General features: G+C 44.1%; 1 protein-coding gene across 1 annotated transcript in view; it reads right to left on the bottom strand.

The window, feature by feature from the left end:
* Window positions 1–13665, bottom strand: part of NETO1 (neuropilin and tolloid like 1) — a 159739-nt gene extending 146074 nt beyond the window's left edge. Inside the window, exons 1-4 of the mRNA XM_007954331.2 lie at window positions 13638–13665; window positions 11433–11486; window positions 11064–11201; window positions 5397–5645 (exon numbers count right to left, since the gene is read on the bottom strand). Of these exons, the coding sequence (XP_007952522.1) occupies window positions 5397–5645; window positions 11064–11201; window positions 11433–11486; window positions 13638–13665 (469 nt within the window). The remainder of the gene's footprint in view (window positions 1–5396; window positions 5646–11063; window positions 11202–11432; window positions 11487–13637) is intronic.
* Window positions 13666–13904: the final 239 nt, after the last annotated feature.

Here is a 13904-nt window from a genome sequence, read left to right as displayed (position 1 = left end):
TATATACCCGTATGTATATACACATTTTTTTCTTACTCAAATATCAGAACTCCCACTATCTAGGAAGAAAATTTGAGATGTTCTGAACTATTAATACTTACACATGCAATCCTATCTCTGATCAAAAGAGGCAAACACAGGGCTCTGGACAATTACAGTCACATTAGTTTCATGACAACATCTCACCTCAACAGCACTTTCCATTTACTAGGCATGCGCATCTTTTTCAAACCCTGAATTCAAATCCCTGCACTGCAGAGTGGGCACTGCCTTTGAAGTCTGTCAGCATGGCATCTGAGAGGAGGCTGGGAATCGGGCAGAATGTTCTAAGACACTTTGAGCTCCTCAGATGAAAGGGGCTATTTCAGTACAAAGCACCCTAAAGCTACCACCCTAGTTAACCACCCCACTCCCTGCCAGTCCAGGGCCCACCCCACCTGCAAAGGCTGGTATTTTCTCCTTTTCCTTCATTTGCATTTCTGCAGAGGGTGCGATAACTTCATTTTCATGAGACCGACAGGGAGAATTGTCACCATTCAAAGAGGAAGATTCCAGAAACACCACACGCTTGGTCTATATCCAGGAGAAACTCTTTCCATCAGGAAATAAACTAGTAAAGAGACTGGAAAGATGACCCTCCCTGGAGTCCACACCCTGTGCCAGGGGCACAGTGGGTACCGATCATTGTGCTTTGTTCTCAGTTTCTACTTTAAAAGGCAATGAAAATGGACGTGAGACAGTCTGGTGGAAGCCTCATCCCCACTTAAAAGGCATCTTAGTTTGAGTACAAAATGGTGGGTGATCCAGGGAAACAATAGCCCCCCTTCTAAGAATTCATTTAAAAACTATCAGCTATAGCATTTTCCTTCCCTGTGGTTTTATCTTAAATATTTTTTCATTATACAAGTAAAAAGGAAAATATGTTGTTGTTACATGCCATCGAGTTGGACTCAACTCATAGTGACCCCTCCTTGGGTTTCTGAGGCAGTATCACTATGGAAGTAGATTGCCCCATGCTCCTTCCAAGGAGTGCCTGGTGGGTTTGAACCACCAGCCTTCTGGTTAGCAGAGAAGTGCCTTAGGCATTACGCTATGTTACCTGTCATATAGAAACATGACAGGTAACAGTGGGCAATTTAAATTGTATCTCCACTGTGGCCTCTTCAAATATTCCAACGCTTCTCTCCTCTCCCGATAGAGTCACTGTTGTTAGGAGTCTGGTTTATACCACTCTAGCATTACTGAAATTTTTTTATTGCAAAATTTTTTTCTAATCATTCATTTTTCTATAATATAATAAAGTTACTTTAGTTGTTTGAGAAAAAAATGTGTTCATCTTACTAAGATGAGAAAAAGAATATTATTTCTGATGAGTACTTTTAAAGTTTTCTTGTTGAAATGTCTGTGTATTATCAAGTTTCACAATAAATAACTTTGGACATCTTCAGGGTTTCTGCACACATCTCTTTTCTTAGAAGTGGGAGAGTACGTTGGGGAGGTAGCCTCACAACACAGCTATGTCTCCACAGGAGAGGCCCTCCCCAGTCAGGACCCTGCCGCCCAGGCCTCTCCATCCCTGCTCCCTGTGGAAAGCCTCCGACTACCCCTTGTTCTTGCAGAGCCCAGGGTCTGAATCAGTTGGTCTCTCCCGGCTCTTGCTCCATCTCACCATCCTTCTTTTCCATGCAAGACTATCATTTCAAGTGATTCATCACTGCACTATACCCTGGGTAATGACAGTGTCCAAAATAACCACCATCAGTGGACTGAAAAATAAGGGCTCATCAGAATGTGTCAGGAAACCCAGAAGGCCCTTCCAAAATGTGTTTCCGTGGTATCTTCTCTGGTCCTGCTCTCTTACTCCCCGCCTCCACACAGTACTTCCAGTTGGCTATTTTCCATCAACTACCCATTCCGGAGCAAAGCTACTAGTGACTCCAGGAGCCTGTGATTAAAAGGCCATTGTTTTCTTCTAAGTTGAGTAGAAAAGAAAATGAAAGGAAGTCACGTATTGAGAAATGTAAATTTGGGGATAAGAGCTACCAAATTAATTTGCCAGTCAGGCAAGATGGTCTTAGACAAGGATGCTGGAGACAAGTGGGAATAGAATCATCACCATTTGGGATCTAGAGCATCATGGGAAAAACCACTCATGTTAGGGAGATGAACCACCATGTGCTTTAGCTCAATGCCATTGATCATGGGAGAAAACAACAAAAACCAAACTCAGTGCCGGGGAGTCGGATCAGACTCATAGTGACCACTCCTTGGGTTTCCAAGGCGGTATCACTATGGAAGTAGATTGCCCAACCCTCCTTCTGAGGAATGGCTGGTGGGTTTGAACAGCCAGCCTTCTGGTTAGCACTCAAATGCCTTAGGCACTATGCCACCAGAAAGTTACATAATATTCAAGAGTTGTTTCCCACACTCATTATGCAATCTTCTAATTATCATCTGGTTACACGTGTATTTTTGCTTGCCAAAGAGGGGCTGTGTGAGTCAAAAAATTCTCAGTAAAACGAGGCTGATAGGTCAAAATTATGTCTATGATTTTCAGCAAGCAAGATAAGAAGATAAGGACTAAGGTGTGCCCAGCCCAAGCACTGGTATTTTCAATCTCCTCATAGGCGCTCAAAAGCTGGACAATGAATAAGGAAGATCAAAGAACTGTTGATGCATTTAAATGATGGTGTTGATGAAGAATAGTGATTATATCACGTACTGCAGAAGGATGAACGCATCTGTCTTGGAAGAACTATAGCCAGAATGCTTCTTTGAAGCAAGGATGATGAGACTTTGTCTCTTGTACTTTGGGCATGTTTTTGGAAGGACTAGTCCCTGGAGAAGGACATCATGCTCAGTAAAGTAGAGGGTCAGCTAAAAAGAGAAAGACCCTCAAGGAGGTGGACTGCCACGTGGCTGCACTAACAGACTCAAACACAGCAGTGATGGTTCGGATGGTGCAGCACCGGGCTGTCTTCCACTGTGCTGTACACAGGGCTGCTCTGAGTTGGAACCAACTTGACCGCACCTAACAGCAAAGACAGGAAGCTGGGCTTGATTCCAAAGAACTCCTAACTGCTATGCTGGAGTCTCACCATCTCCAGGGACCTGGTGGGCAAACTTCATCTCTGGGATATGGACCACTGGTGCCTATTTCACAGCACATGGTCACTCATACCTTTAAGTTCACTTAAACAACTCTTCCCCCTCATTTACCCATGGTTATCACTGCAACTATACAACCAAATAAGAAACAAGCCATGATTACAAGTAAAGCCAGCCTGAGTATTGACTCCCTAAACCATGTCTAAATTACCCCTAATGTTCACATCCTTTCCATTCCATTAACCAACTGGCTGCCTCACTATTGCCTCTCTAGGGAACGAATTGTATTGTGTCATGTGACGCAGATCATGGTCTTGGAGCATACAGTGTGAGCAGTCAGGAAACTTTTTCAAGTCTCTTTTCTAGGGTCTTCCTTCTCATATGGCAACTGCAGATCTCCCAGCACCCTTCACTCTCCAGTTTCTAAGAGAAAACAGACCCTTGGCCCATCCCTAACACATCCCTCACTTCATGGTATCATCTCTTCGTGTCCCCTTCAGATTTAGTTGTTTCTGGCAAGAAAATGTCCCCCGTCTAGAAAACGCTGTGCTCTTCCTTGGGTGGCTGCAACAGGTGAGCACTCAACTACCAGCCAAAGGCGTGGCCATCTGAACGCACCCAGAGGCGCCCTGGCAGTCAGGTCCGATGATGTACTTCTGAGCAGGCACAGCCTTGCAAACCCCATGGAGCAGTTACACTCTGCACATATGGGGGCACCATGAGTTGGAACTGAATGGGCAACAACGAACAACCCCCAAGAAACAAAGGGTGAAGAAAATGTTTGCGACAAATGCCTTTATTTAACCTAAGAAAGTAGATTGAGGGTGATTATTTATGTTTTCTCAACCTGAGACAGAAATGTGGATAGCACTGAACTGAGGAAGTGTGTGCATTGTCTCTAAACTCTGTACAGAACCCAGAATTTCAATACTAGATACTATGCAGACCTTCATCAAACACAGGGTGGAAAACGAACTTAGGAAAACCTAATGAAGACATTGCCACTACTTTTAGGTCCGGAGTATACTCTAAATTACCAGCTGAGAATAAAACATGTATGTCCATTTACAACTGGAGCACTGATAATCTGCCAGGGAGATCAGTGTATAGTTTCATATCTTTCTAGAATACATCAAATTAGTTTCACAATCACATGTCAAATCCATGATTTCTGTGAGTGCACCAATATTAGCAAAGTGCCCTTAAAGTTACAATTCCTTAGTGATATTGCTGAAATATTCCTAATGGTTAAGGTGAAAACATAGAATACAGTTAGTATCTGATTTATGTAACACAACCCAATGACAAAAGTACAGTCATCATTCATCAGCTGTCATTTGTTTTCAAAATTTTAGTTTATCAGAGCATCATAGCCCTGCTCTGATGTTACCTCTGTAAAATGGAGCAGCAATTGCAAAAATTTTACCCATGTTCCAAATTCTCCTATGCCTGACATAACTGAGGGGAAACATTATATACAAAATAAAAAAAGTTTATATAAAGGTTATCTTCGTGTAATATGAGTCACTTTTCCTCTAAAAAATGACTTCCTTTCATCAAATTTCAAATTGATGCAGCCTGGGGCTCTTGAAGTTTAAAAGTGTGATAACCTCTTTTTACTGCAATGAGTGATCACTCACCCCAAAATGAGCAAGTCAACATCACAGGCCCCTTTTTAATATTAGCAGGTTAAAAAGGAAAATTGATGCAGACCGCATAATTTAATAATCACCGATAATGTCTGCCAGGCCTTGCAAATGGCTATGCGGCTGTGACAGGTCTCAGTTTTCCTTTCATCAGAATCCTTAGGAGTCTGTCTTTCTCAAAAGAGATCAGGCACTTCTGCGTGTGATCCATTTACTTCTGAAATTATAATTTTCAGAACAAATGAACTTTTCATTCAAGTTCTCCAAAGAACGTTTTGATGGATGCATTTTACAACAATTGCCTTTCAGGTTTACTGGGATTCTATGTATAATTACTCTTCTTTATTGCAGTCTGTCTCTCAAATTACATATTCCAGAATAATAAGCGTCCATTTAATTAATTGCATTGCTGATGACCCTGTCCACTCCTGAGTCACTACATTTTATCTCTAAAGCAGCTAAGTTTGCAGGAGATACTTTTTAATTTTTTTCTCAGAATTTATGAAAAGACTATGCTTGGTTTTAAATAGAAATGGAACATTCTTTGAAAAAAGTATAAAATTGTCTTACAAAAGCTTTTGTATTATGAAGAAAGATGAGTCAGGAAGGAAAAGACATCAGTAAAAGCAGGCTCCTACTTACCAGGTGTGAAGTTGTATCGGGCTGAAAATCCCATGGATTCCAGCTCGCCATCAGCAAAAAATTTAATCCATAGAAACCTCCCACTGGATTTTATCACAGGTGGGTTCTGCTGGCCACAGAAACGTCCAATTATTGGTGAGAAGCCAAAAGGTCCATCCCGAACCTCAATATGATCAAACTTGCACTCCCAGGAAGGTTCTATTGAGTACTTTTCATCAAAATAAAGTTCAATGCACTGTCTGGGGGCGGCTGTAAAAAAAGAATGAAAGAAATGAAGAGCATGTTTACAAGGCCACCTTTTAAGTCATTGGTTTGATTTTTTGATTCTACGTCAGGCACTATCCGGACACTTTCCATTGGAAATGCAAAAGCAAGCACACAGTAGGCAGCATTATCGGGCCCACTATTTCCACGAGGTGCCTGACATGCCCTTCCTCCCGGGGCTGGAGTGCTGTTGTTCGGATCGTGCGCTGACTAGCTAATCACACGGTTCTCGTGGAAGACCCCGCTACCAGGCTTCACAAAGCAGAAGGACGTCTCCTGCTACTTCCCCCGAGTTTCTCAGAACCCATGATGAGCTCAGAAACCTCTTAAGAACCATGCCACACAGGCCTACAAGTATTCAAGTAGACCCCAACGGATAGCTTGATTAGATCAAAGTGCGCAGACAAGGGCAGGAAGAGGAAACTGTCAAGAAAACAAAACTGGTCACATCACTCCCAGGTTTACCCTTCTTCCTCTGCTTCCTGAGTTACAGGATAAAGAGAGAAACATTCGACTTGACCTACACATTCTTTAAGGGCCTCCTATAACCCACACATCTGGTGTCTTCTTCTAGCTCCTTCACACACAGCATAATAAGGTGAGGCACTCCAAATAGGTCATACACTTCTCAAATAGCATGCCCTTTCTGGCTTTCAAGGAGCTCTGGTGGTGCAGTGGTTAAGGCATTGGGCTGCTAACCAAAAGGACAGCAATTCAAATCCACCAGCCACTGTGTGGGGGAAAGTTGTGCCAGTCGGCTCCCATGAAGATCGGCAGCCTTGGAAACTCGATGGGGCATATCTACTCTGTCCTCTAGGGGTGCTGGGAGTCAGAATCAACTAGATGGCAGTGGGTGTGGTTCTGGCTTTCATACGTCCCCACTTTTGGGAGTGTCTATATAACTCCAATTTGTTAACCACTGTTTACCCAGAAAATCTTGCTTAAATAAAGCTTTCTGTCCACATCTATTCACGTAAGACAAGAACTGTATCTTATTTACCTTCTTTCTTCTGCCCTTAGCTCCCTATCTGTCCCAGAGAATTCCTCACAAACTCTTTTGAGTGAACTGGAACAGAGCTCATCTTCACAGATGTTTCTACAACTCCAAGGAGTCACAGAAGAGCTCAGCAGAGCAAGAAGCTCTCTAAAGCCCAACCTGGGCGCACTGGCTGAAGTTCTCCCATTCCTCTCCTGCCGCGGCCAAACAGGTCAACATTCTGGCTGAAATGCAGCGGGACACCCCCTAGCGTGGCCACACTGTTGTTGTATGCATGGAGGTGATCTCTGACCCACAGCAATCCCATGGGCCAGAGTACAGCTGCTCTGTAGAGTTCCTAGATTATAACCTCTATGGGAGCACATCTCCAGCTCTTTCTTCCATGGAGCTGCTCCGTGGGTTGGAACCACCAACCTTTCAGTTAGCAGGCAAGCATTTAACCATGCCCCACCAGGGCTCATACAGCTGTTAAAATACCAACACACATTGATCCTGTAAGTAAAGAGCTGTCGCCTAAGCCATCTAAGTGTTTCCCAGCTGCTGGACCTTTCCTGAGACCACCTCCTTCCAGAAACACAAAAGTTAAGCCTGGTATGGCAAGGCTGGTTGCTCTGTGGTCAGCAGTCACTCGGAATGTCCACTGTTTATTGACTATCACCTTAAGTTTAAAGGTTCACATGCATGGATATCTGAAGTGTGCAAGGAGCTGAGATTCATGATGATTTGGAAATTAGAGCCATAGAGAGTAAAGGTAATCCTGAAACTTGCTAAGCATAAAATGGACAATTAATCAGTTAAAGGTCAATACATGTGTGAGAAGATTACGTTTAGGATTATTTGTAATCTCTGAAAAATGTGTATGATTCTTTGGACATTGTAGAGAGAACTTAGTAACTCTTGCAAGAAAATCAGGAATGGTTTTCTGTGGCATTATTGCATACCACCCACTGCCTTTGAGTCCACTCTGACTCACGCAACCCCAGTGGGTTTCCAAGACTGTCAACCTGATGGAAGTAGACTGTCTCATCTTCCTCCTGTGGAGCAACTGGTGGGTATGAACCTCCAGCCTTCTAGTTAGCAGCCAAATGCCTTAACCACTATGTCACCAGAGCACCATTATACATCACAGAGACCAAGAGATGCAGTATCGACCACAACGGAATTATTTACTACCGTAATTTTAATCTGGAACCTTAAAAACATCCTTAAGAAGTATCCATAAAAACAAGTTTTATTTCCCTAAAATATTAACTCAAAAACAAAAAGGTGAATCCTTAAAAATCAAGTCCGTGTAAGCATTAGCCCAATGTATGCTATTCCTATCGCTTATACACTACAGAATATACAGGCTTGTATCCCTTCTCTGATAAACCAACATGACCAGGTTGTGAGCGAACAAACTATTTGAGAATAACAGCTATTACTTTTACATGTAAGTCATGGATGTCAAGTTACTTTGGATGGGGAAAGCTAATGCAGCGGGAACATCTCTCTCTTTATTCTGTATCTGTATAACTACCATCTAATCTCCCATCCCTCTGCACTGTTTCCCTTTTGAAGAAATGAATGGCCTCTAACAGAAATTCATTACGCATGTCTTCACTCCCATGTTCACCTGTGTTCAGTCCAACATGGATGAGCCAATCTCTCAAAAAAGTCCCATGCAGAACCTGACCACCACGGCCCTTGACGCCCCATACTAGACGTGAGCAATCCATTTTTCTTAGTCAGGTGCAACTTGTTGAAACCAACCAAATACACCTAGGAAACTTCCACTAGGTGAATTTGAGGAGGTAGTAGAATATTTTTTTGTTTTTTACATAAGTATGCCATATATTTCCTGTTTTAAATTTTGTTTTAAATGAATGATTTGGGCACATTTGAACCTTTTGACGCTATCTATGTCCCTGATGGTGTAGTGCCTACGGCATCTGGCTGCTAACCAGAACACTGGTGGTTCAAACCTACCAGCCACTCCTCAGAAGGAAGATTGGGACATTTATCTCCATACACATACTGCTTTGGAAACCCAAGGAGGGGTCCCTATGAATCCGAAATGACTGGACAGCAATGAGTTTTTTTTTTTTTTTGCTTTCGGTCCAACTGCTTAAACCCATTATTTTCCAAACCTCTCCATTCATTGCATCCTCTCTCCTCAACATGTCCTATCAGTCCTCTTTGATCTGAAATCATTGTCCAGGGTACTCAAACACTGAGAATCTTTGGACTCGTAAGGAAACTATGGACATTTCACTCAAGTACTACACATTTAGACAGAAGCTTGCCTCTAGTTTGAAAGAGTTCTCAGGCCACTTGGTGTCCATACATGGGGCCCCACTCTCCTTGACCTGCCCTTTACCTGACTTGTTTATTACAACTCTGTCATATTTTTCCCTGTTCCTTTTATGTTTTCAATTTATCTTTTTTATTTTTTTCACCATAAGATGGCTATTCTCTTCAAAACTAAACATGTCCAATTTGTCCCATTAAAAGAAAAAAAAGGATTAAGAAAAGGAAGCAACAACTAGTACCTCCCACTTGCTCATCCACTCCCTGCGAGTGGCTCCTCCCGCGTCAACAGTGCATTCATCCTAAAGGTACCAAGAGCTTCTTCATTGGGAGAAAAGCGTTTCTGGGTTCTCCTTATCTTTCTCTGCTCTAACGTGAGCACATTCACTGCTTCCTGCTGCCTCACCCCACTGCTGTGACCGCTGACTGGCTGGCCAGCCCTCTGGGCTTCTCCTTCTCAGCCCCAGCTGGTCCGCCCAGCCCCTCCGTAATGCTGTCTCCAGCCCTCTCCTCTCTGTTTGTCCTCCTTTCACTCCAGACATAGCACTGCATTCCCCGGAGAGCTATTACTCTATAATGATGCCTGCAGGTCCATCCTGGACCAGTTCATTCAGGATTCCCAGGGCAGGCCCTGGCATGTGTAGTTTTTACAAAAGTTGAAGGACAGTGCTCCAAAACCATAAAATCACCACTTTGGATGATTTTATTCATGATTCAACCTCAACAATTATTGCTACATTTAAGAACTACAAATATGTATTTCCTGATCTCGTCACTGCACTAAAGGTCCATACATTGAGCTCTCTGATCAACTTCCCATCCACAGCAACACTGAGCATGCCAGTTTCCCTTTAAACCTTCTCTCTCCACCTATATTCTTCATCACAGCCTACGGGCCACACCATGCAATTCCATTGAACAAATCACCAAGCTAAACTCCTGAGACTAATCCTACAATAGGAGCTCTGGTAGCGTAGCGTCTAAGGCACTTGACTACTAACCAGAAGGCTGGCGGTTCAAACCCACCAGCCACTCCTCGGAAGGAAGGTTGGGCAATCTACTTCCGTAGGGATACCACCTCAGAAACCCAAGGAGGGGTCACTATGAGTCGGGTCCAACTCAACGGTGGACAACAACACAACACAACAACAACACAACAACAGTCCTACAATTCCCAGTGTTCCCATTGCCACATGCAGTCCAGCAGTGTTCAAGTTCGTAAATGTCTCCCATTTCCTCCTTTCACCTCAATCCCAACATTACTCTCCAGTTCAAGCCTTTACAAAGAATTTACTGGGTTGTTTGCAACAGTTCCTTGCTGCTTTCGTTCAGCTACTTCCTCATCAGAATACCACCTTATTACTTCTCCACTTATATCCTTTCAATGGTACATCAGTGTCTATAAGAGTCCAAACTCTCAGACAGAATGCCAGGTCCTGCTTCATTTGGGATTTTGCCCGTCTCTTCAGCCTTCTCCTGCGCCTCTTCTCAACACAGGCAGAAGCCCTACAGTACTACATGTGCTCCCTAACTATTCCATGTCTGGGAACATTTACAGGAGCTATTCTCTCTGTAGAGAGAATTAGCATCTCAGTGACAATGATTATCCAAAGTGATGTTTGGAAAGCATGGCCATACATTTTTTTCTGATATTATACACTCTTTGTGCTTTCATACTACATACATATACATACATATATATACATATATATATACACACACATACACATATATATGAGTTTTTGCATTTCTAATAATTATTACACTAATAAAATACAAGTTTCCAAAACTTTCCCATAACATACAATGTTATGTCCACTATACATCTGCTCCCTTACTTCAGAACTCGAAATCAAGGAACTCAATTGCAAAATAAACTTTGAAAGTTGCTGATTCCTTTTTATTTCCCAGAAGTTACTTGCTCATAATCCATTACTAATAATTTCAAAGTATTCGCTTGATTCCAGAGTCTACGGTTAGTTGACTCATTGGAGGTATTCATGCATACCCTGTCCAAAACCAATTTTTGTAATGTCTGTAAGTATTCTGTCAGTTGGAGACCAAGGGAGGGCTCAGCGTGGCCGGCTGTTCTCCCCAGTCGCTCCCTCTCTCCTCACCTTCTATGATGTAGATGCACTCCCGGTCCGGGGGGTACTTGCTGGGATAATTGGGAGACGTAAAGACACCTCCATCTGCATGCTTTGTCCAGGTCCCACACTGCACTGACTTCTGTGTTTCGGAGGTGGCTTGCTTTTCTGCAGAAAAAATAATAAAAAAAAGAGCCATCATCCCATTTTCTATAAAACTAAAAATAGAGAGGACATTCTTACAATTTCCATTAGTAAATTAATTTCTAAATGTTGTCTAAGTCCAAACCAATCAATTACAAGATTTCCAGAGAGTCTGGAAAAACAAGAACATAGGAAGCAGAGGAAAATGCAAAATAGAGAGAGGTCCCCCTCCCCCATTTCACTGAAGACTCCTACCTGTTCCTCTCTTGCTTGCCCCAGACAAGTGAAGGATGATTAAACTTGCTACAACTGAAACAGAAAAAAAAAAAAAAAAATTAGAAAGAGAAAATAAGTGTACGCTGAAATGGTCAAGTTCAATATCAAAGTCATGGAAATTAAAGACAAAACGACATGAAAGCAGAAAAGCTGTATTACTGCTGACTGTTCCAAGTAGACTTGGAACACAAAAAGCTGATGCAAAATGCACAAAAGAGGAATTCAGCATCCCTTAAGGGAATGGTGCAGACTGAGGATGGAGGAAGTTCAAGGTTCGCAGGCAAAGGCCTACTTCAAGACTCGGGGGGCCACTCTGCAATCTAATGCCACACAGAAGGGGATTTCAGGACCCCAGGTTTCTAAGCTCCCCTTTGTGGAGACAGGGTTGACATGATCTCAAGGAAGACAGAGAGACAGCAGGTCCAAGGAGGAAGTGGAAATAACAGGGAGAAACTGGAACACATCGCCAATATGGTTGTATTTTATGAAATAAATACTTCTACTAATCCTCTGAAGACGGGAGGGGAAAGGGAGTCAGATTAATTTGGATTGGAGGCATTAAGCAGTATTATAAAACTGTACATTATAAAAATGTACTGAATTACTAAGTAAACCCTGTCCTCAGTATTAAGCCATGAAATGAATGTCTTCCAACCTTCACTCTGACTTAATACTTAGGGTTATCCAGAAATAGATTAATTTTTGAGAAAGGTCACTTCTATAAGCATTTTTGTATGAATCAGGTTTTTAGTATGAAAAAAGAGGCTCTGCTGTGAAACTTGACAGTGAATCTGATAGGGCCATGATTACCTGAACTTCTGTGTCATTTCAATAATCTTCTATCTTATTTTTTGTTATTTGTTTTGGTGCCTAGTTATATGAAGACTCTAGGTTCTATTAGATATATAATCATGTTGTTGTTGTTGTTATGTGCCGTCGAGTCGGCCCCGACTCATAGAGACCCCTCCTTGGGTTTCCGAGGCAGTATCACTATGGAAGTAGGATTGCCCAACCTTCCTTCCGAGGAGTGGCTGGTGGGTTTGAACCGCCAGCCATCTGGTTAGCAGGCAAGCGTCTTAGCCACTATGCTACCAGAGCTCCTAGATATATAATCATATATACACTTAAAATGAATATTGAGGGGAGACTATAATTCAAAATTATGTCCCACTCTAAGTACCACTGCAGGAGCTCATATACTCAGTGTTTAGATAGCGTGCCCCAAAATTATGTGAGCCTTGATATCAGTGATTGAGAAGATGTATCAATTATATCCCTTTGTACTGTATTTCTTTAAGTTACAGGAAAAATTAAGTCTCTAAACCAGCCATCTGCTTTGATGGTAAACCATTGGTGGTGGTGGTGTGTGGACTTTATAATGGAAACGTGTATACCTATACATGCACACACACGTATATATTAACTTCTCCTAAGTACAGAGAAAGGCACCCTTCAATAGCAGGACGGATGTTTGGGGTCTCTCTACTCTGTTTTTCCCGGGTTTATGCAAGCACGTTAAGCAGGAATGTGCACTGTGATTAACACATCAGCAAGCCCGGTCTCTTAATGGCACGACACGGGAATAACTCTAATCCTTGGTTCCGAACACAAGCCGGTGGTCTGACTTATGCTGCCTTTTTCCTGAAGGCGACCTTCCTCCCTTTCCGCACTCAACGCTCCACGCCTCAGTTACCACACACTCTTAAAGCGACATTCGCTGTCTACCGGCGGACTGGAGGTGGGCAGGAGCCCTCCGCGCCAGCGTTGGCTCAGGTGGACCCAGGTACGCCCTGGAGTGCCAACCAGGGCTCCGTGAAATCAGCAAGTCCAGGACGCAGGGATGTTTCCTCGACCCCCGCCCTCTCCCTCTCACCACCCGCGCGGTGCCTCGAGCCCACGCCCCAGCCTCCTTCCGCACGTGCCACCCCTGAGCTCCTCGCTCGGCTCACCCCCGGGTGGGTTCCGGCTCGAGAAAAGCCGATAGTCCCCGCAGATCGCAGAGCAGGCGACGGCCGAGGCGCGCCGCCCCCACACCCCGCTTTCGGATGCTGCAATACAGAAAGTTTCCCTCTGCCCGGTCTGGGAGGCTGCAGGGTCCAGGCCCCCGCGGGCCCCGGAGGAGCGGGACGGCGGGAGGCGAGGGATGGAGCAGGCGAGCGGAGCGCGCGGCGGGCAGGTACTCACTGTGCAACACGGCGCGTCCATGGATCATGTCTGTGCCTTACACCCGAGGCTCCGCGCTCCACTAATTCCATTTAGAGACGGGGAGGCGTCCGGAGGCGGGGAGAGGATGGAGTGGCTCGAACGTCAATAAGCTGGCCGGAGCTGCCCCGGGGCGCGGGTGGGTGGAGAGGGGCTCCGAGCCGGCGGCAGGCAGACCCCGGCGCGGGGAGGTGGAGAGGGGCTCGGAGCCGGCGGCAGGCAGACCCCGGCGCGGGGAGGTGGAGAGGG

The sequence above is a fragment of the Orycteropus afer genome, unplaced genomic scaffold (genome assembly GCF_000298275.1).
Source record: "Orycteropus afer afer isolate SDZICR_OR568_19922 unplaced genomic scaffold, OryAfe1.0 scaffold00458, whole genome shotgun sequence".
In the NCBI taxonomy this organism is placed as follows: domain Eukaryota; kingdom Metazoa; phylum Chordata; class Mammalia; order Tubulidentata; family Orycteropodidae; genus Orycteropus; species Orycteropus afer.
Note: the sequence above shows the minus strand (reverse complement) of the source record. Positions and strands in the feature narration are given on the sequence as shown.